Below are 12,515 nucleotides of genomic sequence, written 5' to 3'. Positions count from 1 at the left end.
CTCAACAAAATTGGCCCAATTGTATCTTGTTCAAGGAGACTGGGCTTATACCAGATCAATCAGTATAAGTACTTAATTATAATTATTATTGATCAACAAATACAGCTGTAAGTAATGCAAAAACTATGCTATAACTAAAAATGTTTTTAAATATTAGTGTTTTTATACAGTATCAACATATCAATTTTATCACATAGAGACAGTAACTTTGCAATCTTAAAACATATGTTAACTTTGCAGAAAAAGGTTATGGATGATAAATACATTTCCTTGGATCCCAAAAAGGAAGGAAATGTGGCCAAACAACGTCCATGTACTCGAAAAATGCAAGTACAGTACTCTACCTAGCTACATCCATTACAAAAAGTACTGCAAAATAGTGATGTCATAACAACCAACCACTATCTTATCACCTTTGATAAACATACCTGTACTGTATAAGTATCAATTTTCTACATGTATCAACATTAAGGCCAAAGGAGAAGAAAAAATATGTTTCTAGGTTTTAAGAGAAGATGATACCATTGATGTTTCCTCTAGAATAAGGTTAGGGTCTGTGGTTATGTTAGTTTAACTTCAGCTTACAGTATAACCAGTTACTTCAAGTGCCAACATGTCCTGAATTGGCACACTTTAAACACGACTTGTACAAGGATCCAATAATACAGTTTGAGCGCATACCAGTTTAAGTTATTATAAGTTCAACAACATAGATACTGTACACTCGAATATACCGACCGCGACAAATAATGAGACTCATTGCTTATTATAGACTATGACTAGGCTAATGCAGATTGTTAAGTTGTTCTGCCTTGTTTTTAAGGCCAGGCTCTGTGGGAAAACATTTTTTTATGTAAAATTTATTTTCTAACTAACACACAAAAATGGTATTTGACAATTACTTGGTTAATGAGATGTCAGATTTTTAAATATTTAAAAACAGGGGGAAGAAGGTTGAAAATGGTGGTTACGCCCCTATGTTAAAGTAAGATTACAAATGTGATATGTTGGTAAGGTGCCCACCTTCTAATCCTACAATCATGGGTTCAATCTGAAGACGTCTCAACCAACAAATCAACTCTCCAACCAAGCCATGACAAATGTTGTCAAGCATGAGGTTTTGCAGAAAAGACCAGCATTTCCACTCCTAAAGTCTCATAAAGATTCATATTAATAAAGAATTGAGTTTCTATGACTCAAAATATAACTAACTTTAGAAAGTAATATTCAGGGAATTTTACAGGAAAATGACTACATTTAAGACAGAGTAAGAAAATGTTAATGTATAGTTTTTTTTCCTCAAAAATGTTAAGTAGGGAAGAAGTATTTTTATTTATTTATTTGGCTTAAATACAAGAATAAAAAAAATGTAAATAAAAAATAGTTTATAACTGATTGTAAGTAGTATATTAATGTTACCCTTTAATTAAACCCTTCCCATTAATGACCCCCTCCAATTAAAGACCACTTTTCTGTGGTCCCAAATTAACAACACGTCTTATACTTTTCATAAATCCTAATTAGAGAACAAAGCTGATAGAGACAACAGATACAATGGTCACAAAAAAGTAGTTATATATGTCACCTTCGAATTAAAATCCCTTTCAAATAAAACCCCCTCCAAATAAAGACCACTTTTCTGTGGTCCCAAATTAACAAATGTCTTATTTTTTCATATTCTAGTTAGAGACCAAACTTGATAAAGACCATGAAAACACCGGTCATAAAAATTGTCTAATTGGAAGGAGATTTGTATTTGTATTTTCCACTCTTTTCGAAATCTTATTCTGAGAGATATCTGTGAGACGTCGATGATAAGTATGGCCCAGATACACAGACCATTAATTGACATTCCTAAAAATCTCTACCAACTGTGATGAGTAAGCAACATACAGTCTGCCCAGTTGTATGGTATTATTTCCATTAAACATACCAACAAAATTTGATACATTATCTATCTTCCTATATACAAAACACAATTTAATAGTTTGAAGTAAATGAAAATATGGAATTTTATCAACTAAATTATTTAAATCAACTAACATTTATGTATTTTAATTACTTGAATTTAATAAGTTATTGAAAATTACAATGAATTTTGAATGTAGTTATAATTAATTAATTACAATAGTAATTAATTATTTAAATTATGTTAATAAATTTGGTAAGTACTATACAATCCATGAAAAATATGTCAATGCAATAATAAATTAAATACAATACATGGTCATTAATTATTTAAATTAAGTTAATAAATTTGGTAAGTGCTGTCCAATCCATGAAAAATTAAATGAAATAAAATAATAATAAATTATAATTTCAGTATGTCATCAATTATAATATTTGTAATTATAAATTTACATGAAAGTTCTACCAAATACTAAATTTGGTAAATATTGTTAAGTTCATAAAAATAATATCATAGTATATTTAGACATGAATACTCTTTGTCTACAGACTGGGCTTCATCCACAGATAATACTAGTTCAGATAATAAATTCAAAAACCTCTACAGACAACCTTTTTTTTTTATCAAAATGCTAGCCCAAGTTTGTCCAATAAGGAGCCTTCCTTTCGGAAATTAATGATTAGCACTGAGTGACAAAAGAAAAAAAAAACCATTTTCCTACAAACTGGTTGTTTTTTTTTCACTGTTATTTATGCCAAGTTCTTTAAAGGTTTGCATTAATGTAATTCATGGTTTGTGCAGTACGGTACATGCTAGAAATGTAATTGTCGGAAATGTGAATTTCTCAGGGGATATTACTGGAATTAAAACTTAAAGGATGTTTTTACTTACTCTTACAACATTACCACATTATTTTTGAACATATTTAAGTAAAAATAAATTCTTGTCTTAAACTAAACTTAATAAATGTCTCTGTCCTCTGATTTTGTAGCCACAGATAATACACTTTATTTAAAAAATAAATTTACTTGAATTATATTTCATTTTAAACTACAGTATATAAATACCGTAGATTTATATGTTTACCTGATATCTGTATAAGAATATCAATCTTATGATATTACTTAATATTTCATTTTAAATATCCTAAATATTTTATTTAGTCATTTTATTCATTTTAAATACTAAATATTTTATTTATTCATTTTAAATACTTCACTACTGGTAGTTTTAAGTTTACAAAAATTAATAGTTAATTGCCAAATTGAATATGGAGTGAAAACAATAGTAATTGAAGTTGATGTTTTTCTGTGTAGTATGTAAAATATTAGGTACTCTTCTCCATAGATTTTCAGTTTAGTTTTCAACATCGTGAACTGAAAAATAGTACTTAGCCATTAATTTATTAAAATTTAAGTACAGTATTTACTCAAAATAGAAGTATTAATAGAGAAAATTAAAATCAAATTGCCACATAGAAAATAGTAAACCTATAGAAGGTATAGAAATCAGATATTTGATTTTATGCACAGCTAAATCGAAGAGCTATATAATAATTGAAATAAATAAGTATTTAAATGTCATATTACTTTTCGAAATATGTCTAAAAGAAACTGGTTAATTTTTTAGTGACAGTAGTAATTGTTAACAAGCGAAAAATTGAGTCTTTAATTTGAATTTAAAAGAAATGCATGTAGTCTTGTGAAAAATGAGCAGATGAATTATCTTTTTTCCTCTCCCATGTCTTGCACTCTGACTTAATGGTTCAAAATCAATAAAGATGCAAACTACATGTACGATGCATGAGTTAACACAGTAAAAGTATGAAACGAGAGTTATCACATTTGCAGAATATACGCTACACGACAGAATCAATATGATGCCATCCTAATATTAATGTCTGCATATCTGATATTTCTTTGTACAATGTTATTTTTGGAACATTGCTATTGTAATGAAATTCCAGGCACCAATATTATTTAAGGATTTGGCATATGTTATCAGAAACTAGAAAATCTTATTGAATCTGAGGTGGTTTTTATCATTTTTTTATACTTAGATATAAAAATAATAATATGACGATTTACGGCTCTATGAATAATTAAGGAGCCCGAGAAGGCTTAAGATTTATATGGATTCCCGACGCAAGCAGAATGGTGTCAAGTCACAGTCTGTTATTAATGGTAATTGTAGACAAAGACATTGAAATTACATTAGAGGCCTACATACATGAATTTGAGTAATCAAATTGTTAGTATCAATAATTTTAAAGATTTGAGGCTAAAAGTGAGAATTTAAATTTTTTCCTTTTAATTATATAATCACAAAATTACAATCAATATATTTATTCAATAGGGTTACTAAGGTAAGAATAATTATTGTAATGCATAATAATATTCAATCACCTTTTAATTCGGAAACACTAGTCCATAACCAAAAATATTTTATACATAGTCTTGCTTTATTTACTAATTACAGAAAATCAAACTCCAATTTTGTTCTTAGTTGCAGAGCAGTATTTTAAAATTTATAAGAAAATGGATGGCACAGCTCCATCAATGATCTACCTAGCCTAGCCCAAACTTAATTTCCCCACATCATTATTATCAGCTTGATTTGATGACATTTCATTTTCGTTGATTTACCAGAGACAAACGTCTGAAAAACAATGCCTATTGTTGTGTATATAATACCATATGGGCTATGTAGACAAATTCAAAGGAAACATTTAAACTGATAAGCGCCAAAAAAACTAAATACTCCTCCATCACTTTCACTCTCTCTAGGATTGTTACCAAACCACCGGTTGACGACTCGACGCTGTTTCACACAGCTGAAGATCAGGGCGTGTATAGCCATGAGGCAGTCTAAAGCCGCAAACACACTTGGTTGATATCCAAGTCTTTGTGTTAAATGAAAATTGAATAAAACAATTATTCACCTACCTTACTGAGCTTACTCTTTTTCTTTTTGCTTATTTTAGGTTCTACATTGTTTGGTTTGCCTCCGTCCGCTGTCTTTAAATCGTAAGAAGTCTTTCCTTTGCCTAATTTGTTCCCCATTTTGAATCTTTTCTTTTCGCGGTGGTGAAATGTGACTTTCTTCTATTTTTCTTGCGAAGTGCGCCACCAAGAGATACAATTTCTTTGTTTTTTGACAAAAAATAAATTACAGTATTGCATGTGCTCGACAATTTGCAGAAACCAAACTATAAATCATAATAATAACAATAATAATGATGATAATGATAACGAAATTAATAATGATACTGTGAATGAGTAAATAATTATAATTATACTGATCTGAGATGATAATAATGATAATGATACCGATTGATACACTGTACTGATAATTACCTTTGAGTACATTAAACCCATTATGATAATGATGATGATGGTGATGATGATGATGATGATGATGATGATGATGATAATGATGGTAATAGGCCTGTATAGTTAAAAAAAATAAATACCCGACCGTATTTTGGATCGTCAATGCTTGAGCAGTATAGCATTTTTAGGACCAGCATAGGTGCAGCATTCTATCCAAATCAATTACAATTTTATAATTATAAAAAGATCTTAATTCGTTCCTATTGCCACCCTGAAAATTAAAAAAAACAAACAAAAAAACTTCTAAATTATAAAACTTTGAATTTCTAAATTATAGGAATTTTTTAATACAAAAGGTATATAATTAGAGAGGGTAAGGAATAATAATAATAATAATAATAATAATAATAATAATAATAATATAAATGAATGTTTTAAACGACATGTTTCGACGTGTCCCACGTTTAAAACATTCATTTATTTTATTAGATGCATTACTGCATTGGTAATAATAATAATATTAATAATAATAATAATAATAATAATAATAATAATAATAATAATAATAATAATAATAATAATAATAATAATAATAATAATAATAGCTCCCATGTACATATTGTTTCCTTCTAATTTTCAGTTGAAAGCTAATAAATATACAACTTAAGCAATAATTAGTGACAGTTTCCTGGAGAAGTCCACTATACTCTTTCTTCCTGGCCACAGACCCTATTTTAAACCAAATTCAACTTTTGCACCAGCTTAGTGAATATAGAGGGCGGACTTCAATATCTACGGCTCTGGTGGAAGGTGGAAGTGTTGTGAGTCTGTAGTGGTAGTGGACAGCTCAGAAGGACATTATTGTGTCTACTGCCCCTTGACGGCAAGAAGACACTATGCTATCATCTGTCACTAAACCCTAAAAGTGTAAATCCGGTTGAACTTTTAATAGTAAGTCTGGTGCGCAGGAATGATGTGATGAGTCATGAGCTAAAGATAAAAATGAAAAGCAAGTCACGAAATATGCCATAAAAAAAGCCCTGCAAAAAAAAAAAAAAAAAAAAAAAAAAAAACCAACAACAAAAACAACAACAAAACATGTAAAGCAGTAAACATACGCCGCTGGTAGACTTTTTTATTTTTTATTTTTATTTTTTTATTGATGATGTTGAAGTAAAGTTATCTATTGACGTTAGCATGGGGCTGCAAATGTTCATCTAACACATGTTTATATGTAAACAATTGATTTTTAACTACTTGACCGTGATTTAAAACCAGTGTCAGTATAACTTTAGGTACGCATGTGGTTAACATAAGCAAGAATTTAGTCCAATGAAACTATTTATTATCTTGATACCTTCCGACGAAAATTGACCCTACCAGCGTCACAACAGCGTCCCCACCGATCGATCTAACGTGTTATGTGGGTGTTTTATAGATTATTGAAAATGGTAATATCACCGAAAAAATAGATAAAATGACAGTTGAATGACCAACAAAGACAACTGAAGACAATAGTTCGTTATTAGAAGTTATTTAGTATTCGGAAAATTAATTTCAAAATCGAGTTGCCGTCCCCGGCGTTGTCAGTGACGTCGTGTGATCTGTGTGCGATTTTTACCAATTAACCCGTAAGTTAAAAATAGTTGAGCCATGTAGTACCTTGCAAATCAAACAAGAAACCCGGTAGTTTGTTGATTGTTTGTTGGTAGCGTCCCTTCGCTGCCAAAAATAGCTTTTTGGCAGTTGTGGCCCCGGTGACATCGTGAGGCCATGGTGAAGGCTGGTTACGATTTGGTGGCACATCGATTGAGTATTTTCATTCATCTNTTTTTCGGTGATATTACCATTCTCAATAATCTATAAAACACCCACATCACAACGTCACGTTAGATCGATCGGTGGGACGCCGTGGTGACGATGGTAGGGTCAATGATCATTTGAGGAGCGCTAATTCGCAAAATAAGGTGATTTTAGGTGGTTTTTAACTACTTGACCATGATTTGAAACCAGTGTCAGTATAATCTTAGGTAATTAAGTATGTGGTTAACATAAGCGATATTTTAGTCCAATGAAACTGTTTATCATCTTGATAGCTTGAGATTAGTTTTCCGAATAAAGTCATACTAAATAACTTCTAATGATGAACTATTGTCTTCAGTTGTCTTTGTTGGTCATTCAACTGTCATTTGATCTATTTTTTCGGTGATATTACCATTCTCAATAATCTATAAAACACCCACATCACAACGTCACGTTAGATCGATCGGTGGGACGCCGTGGTGACGATGGTAGGGTCAATGATCATTTGAGGAGCGCTAATTCGCAAAATAAGGTGATTTTAGGTGATTTTTAACTACTTGACCATGATTTGAAACCAGTGTCAGTATAATCTTAGGTAATTAAGTATGTGGCTAACATAAGCGATATTTTAGTCCAATAAAACTGTTTATCATCTTGATAGCTTGAGATTAGTTTTCTGAATAAAGTCATACTAAATAACTTCTAATGATGAACTATTGTCTTTGTTGGTCATTCAACTGTCATTTGATCTATTTTTTCGGTGATATTACCATTCTCAATAATCTATAAAACACCCACATCACAACGTCACGTTAGATCGATCGGTGGGACGCCGTGGTGACGCTGGTAGGGTCAATTTTCGTCGGAAGGTATCAAGATGATAAACATGTTAACCACATGCTTACCTACGATTATACTGACACTGGTTTTAAATGAAATAACTGACTTTGGTTTGTATCAATGTTTTAATAAGTAGGTCTACATAAAACTATGTCACAAATACGTATGCAACAATGCACAGGGACACCACGCTGTTTTTGTATTTTTCTTGAAATATGTATGCCTGATCACCATCATCATACACATTATAATAGATTCAAATATGATGTTTCAAATGATTTAAAAATGAATGCAAACATGCCTTTGGAACAGTTTTTTTCCACTTTTTTTCCCCCGAGTTTTATTTACCTTAACGTCGACTCCGTCTTAGAAAGCACCAGGAATAATCATACCAGGATTAATCACCACGCTGTTAACCACATGCTTACCTAAGACTATACTGACACTGTACGGTCAAGTAGTTAAAAATCACCTTAGTTTGCGAATTAACGCCCCTCAACTGATCATCAATCCCCCACACCCCACTTCACCTTCGAGCCCCCACCCCCCATCATCAGCCCCATGACAAGACATCTAGATACGCCACTAACTTACATGGCGAGATGAATGAAAATACTCAATCGATGTGCCACCAAATCGTAACCAGCCCTCACGATGTCACCGGGGACGTAACTGCCTAAAAATATTTTTTGCAGTGAAGGGACGCTATCAATAAACAATCAACAAACTACCGGGTTTCTGGATTGATTTGCAAGGTACTACATGGCTCAACTATTTTTTACTTAGGGGTTAATTGGTAAAGGTCCCACACAAATCATACGACGTCACTGACAACACCGGGGACGGCAACTCGATTTTGAGATTAATTTTCTGAATAAAGTTATACTAAATAACTTTTAATGACGACCTATTGTCTTGAGTTGTCTTTGTTGGTCATTCAACTGTCATTTTATCTATTTTCTCGGTGATATTACTATTCTCAATAATCTATAAAACACCCACATAACAACGTCACGTTAGATCGATCGGTGGGGACGCCGGTAGGGTCAATTTTCGTCGAAGGTATCAAGATGATAAACAGTTTCATTAGACTAAATTTTTGCTTATGTTAACCACATGCTTACCTAAGATTATGCTGACACTGGTTTCAAATCACGGTCAAGTAGTTAAAAATCACCTTATTTTGCGAATTAGCGCCCCTCAGCTGATCATCAAGCCCCCCCTCCCCCCTCCTCATCAAGCACCCCCCCCCCACTCCATTAGCCCTCCCCCTCCTATTTCAAGACATTTAGATACGCCACTGCGGTGGAAGCCACGGATATTTGATGAATTATGGCGAATTTTTATTACTTATTTGATAGGCATCGAGTTACTATAATATGACTTCATGTAGGCTATGTTTTCTAATGTCAAAATCTGCTTCCAAAACCAAAACATTTTGAGTATAACAAGAAACAAAGAGTTTGCAATGTAACCATCTATTTTACTTTCAAATCCTCCTTCTTCATAGTGAAATTCTACATTTTGGAAATTTTGCAAGAAATCTGTTGCTTCCCCTATCGCGATGTATTCCAAGCATCATGAGGCAATCCAAACGAGCATTTGTCATAACAGAACGCAAATTAATTTTAATTAGTCTCATTGAACTATAATAATAATAAAAATAATAATAATAATAATAATAATAATAATAATAATAATAATAATTATTATTATTATTATTATTTCTATTATTTTCACTATCATGCAAACAACGGAGTCAGATAGTAGTATACATGCTGTTATTATTATTATTATTATTATTATTATTATTATTATTATTATTATTATTATTATTTATTATTATTTCGTGTTCGTGTGCATTACATATAATGAGTTTGAAGTCCAAGCATTATATACATATAATGTTTTTGCGACAGCTATTATTTATATATAATGAAATGTAAAAGCAGTTATTTATAAATAATGAGTTTGAAGTCAATTCGTTATTTATATATAATGAAATCAGTAAACTTATATATAAGTAATTGTAAGTTATTTTTTATTATTTATATATAATGATTTGTTACCTTTTCATTATTTATATATAATGGAATCAGTGAACTTATTATATATAAATAATTGTAAGTTATTTTTCATTATTTATACATAATGATGTGTTACCCCTTCCTTATTTATATATAATGAAACCAATAACCTTATTATATATAAATAATGTTTGGTTAGCCTTTCATTATTTATATATAATGTAATCAGTAAACTAATTATAAAATAATAAAACGTTAACGCAATTATTTACATATAATCTTTAAAAGTAAATGCATTATATATAAATAATGGGTGATCTATTCAATTATATGTTAAATGATGAATTATATATAAACAATTGTGTTAAATAATAAATTTACACTTGGAGCCTCATATTAAATTGGCTATTTTGACGCCACCACACGGTTGTCACAATAGCAAATTTAAGCGTTGTATTGTAGGGTATGCTCCGACTCGCATTGACTCAATTTTAATTTCAATTTAATGGATATCACTTTCGTAACAGTGGCACACGTTGGACAATACCCACCAGTGCACCCAAATATAAGAAAAATATACTTAAACTAGGAGTAAATTAAACTAAAAGGAAACAACCAATTTTAAAATATGTGGTGCCCCCCCCCCCCCACGATCTGCGCCCGTGCATGACGACCAACCTCATTTGAAATTTCGAATTCCCTGTCAGGGGCTGGGGATGATAATTCAATATTGGTGCAGTCTCCGAGGAGCACGAAATCACTGCGCGACCAAATTGACTTAATAAATAAAAGTGTTTCTGACCCAGTAGTGGCTCCAGAAATTTGCTAACAGGGGTCCGGCAAGGGACCGAACAAAGGGGCCGACTGAGCCATGGCCACGATCCAGGAATAAAATCCCTAGAGGGTTCATGGGAAGAGTTTTTAAGGATTAGTATGGGCAAAAATTGTGCTTTTAGACAACGGTAGGCCGTATTAGGAATTAGCAATCAAAACAACGTTAATTGGATGAAAATTAATGTTTTTGATAAGTAGGTCTAGGAAAGATTCCTCACACCGCCCCACTCAACTCCCCCAGCGGCGCTGCCACTGTTTTTACTCTTTCCCTCATTCATGCTTTATTTTCACAAGCAGATCCATCAAACACATTACATGCACGAACGTTGTAAATTCCATTTTAATGTTCTTCAGCATGTTTTTAATTTGTTTTTTTATACAGGCTATTAGTGGTTTAGAGAGAATTCACTCTGGTGTCGGACTACTCCATTTTTCTCTCTCGCCCTTTCGTAAACTCGCCGTAAGCCTATGTCAGAATACAGAACACAATGTTTCAGCAATGTTTGCAGTTAATTAGATATAAATCACATTCGCATTTAGGCCTATGGTTGTACAATTAAAAAAAAAATCCTTTTAAACCAAACTCAGTGTTATTATAACGTAAAATATTGTATTCTCTCTATTCGCCTCCTGCTTCGATTTTATTTGGCGTTTTCTAAATAACAGGTCAATCATCTACCGTAAAGGTATAATGATATAAAAATAATCAAATAATAATTATATAAATACATGAAAGCCTATACTCCATAACATCCGGCACACGATACTGGTTACCTTATCCTTGGCACGTAGGCCTATTCATTCCGGGGTATTTGGGTGCGAATCAGTCGTAGAGATTCCCTCGGTCTCGATTAAAATAAGACCTTAAAACATCTCAAACATGGGAGGGAGAACACTGCGCACAAGGGGCTCATCAGAGAGGGGGAGAGAGAGTGATAACCCCATCAAGTTATACACAACTCCAACCACCCAAAACTTGTTACAGGGCTTACCCCACTTCGCCCTGTATATTGTCTTCATTGGCAGATTCAAGATTTTGATTTGGCCTGGGGCGGAAGGGGAAATTCTGGGACGTAGCCTACGATTTAACAGAAAGGGCTTTTTAGGTGTTCCGTTACCTTGTGGGGTCCACATGCCCCGTGGAAGTCTCTGGGCGTTTTAACCTCTTTAATCCCTTAAATTATTGTATTTTATACTTGGTTATTGATATTTTGGCTGATGTCGAGGGGCCAGCGCCCACTGCCACCACTGAATCCAACACTGACCTTCATAATATTGTACCATGTTTTTATAAAATTACGTTTTTTGGGCTTATGGTTGCTTTGATATAATCGTTTGAACGTATGTAATCGAATTATAGCTGCTGTAAGATGTCAGAATGTATTGTTCACCGCCCTCAGCGTTCGTCAAGTGTCGCCGATCAATCGAACTTTCTTCCAGCTCCATGATCGGCTGTGGTATTTTACTATTATCGGATGTAGGCGAAAATTTTTATTATTGTTGTTTCGACTCTGAAATTTTCTCATGACTTGATTTCGTAACGAAAACTAATTTACTGCGTTCCACTTCCGATTTTTTGTTTATTTTCCTGTTAGCTGATTATTGATTGTATTCAGTGGTAAACCACAAATCGATACCGATTGATTTGGGGATTTCACACCATCGTTTCCTGTGTTGATCAATACTGATTGTGAATTTTACTGGTATTTGTTGAGTCCGGACGTAAACAAAGATGATATTGGTCTGGCTTGCTCATGATAATTGCGACTA

At 32.5% G+C, this 12,515-nt stretch overlaps 1 protein-coding gene across 1 annotated transcript in view; it reads right to left on the bottom strand.

Annotated features, from left to right (window-relative positions):
• LOC117115967 (cell surface glycoprotein 1-like) overlaps window positions 1-5,029 on the bottom strand; it is a 53,868-nt gene extending 48,839 nt beyond the window's left edge. The window contains exon 1 of the mRNA XM_033259862.1: window positions 4,855-5,029. Coding sequence (XP_033115753.1) covers window positions 4,855-4,971 — 117 coding nt within the window. The 5' untranslated portion in view covers window positions 4,972-5,029. The remainder of the gene's footprint in view (window positions 1-4,854) is intronic.
• Between the last annotated feature and the right edge of the window lie 7,486 nt (window positions 5,030-12,515).

This window comes from Anneissia japonica, unplaced genomic scaffold (assembly GCF_011630105.1).
Source record: "Anneissia japonica isolate Jap-2015-1 unplaced genomic scaffold, ASM1163010v1 scaffold287743_len2803612_cov181, whole genome shotgun sequence".
Classification (NCBI taxonomy): Eukaryota; Metazoa; Echinodermata; class Crinoidea; order Comatulida; family Comatulidae; genus Anneissia; species Anneissia japonica.
The sequence above is the reverse complement of the archived record's forward strand: the minus strand, read 5'-3'. Positions and strand labels throughout refer to the sequence as shown.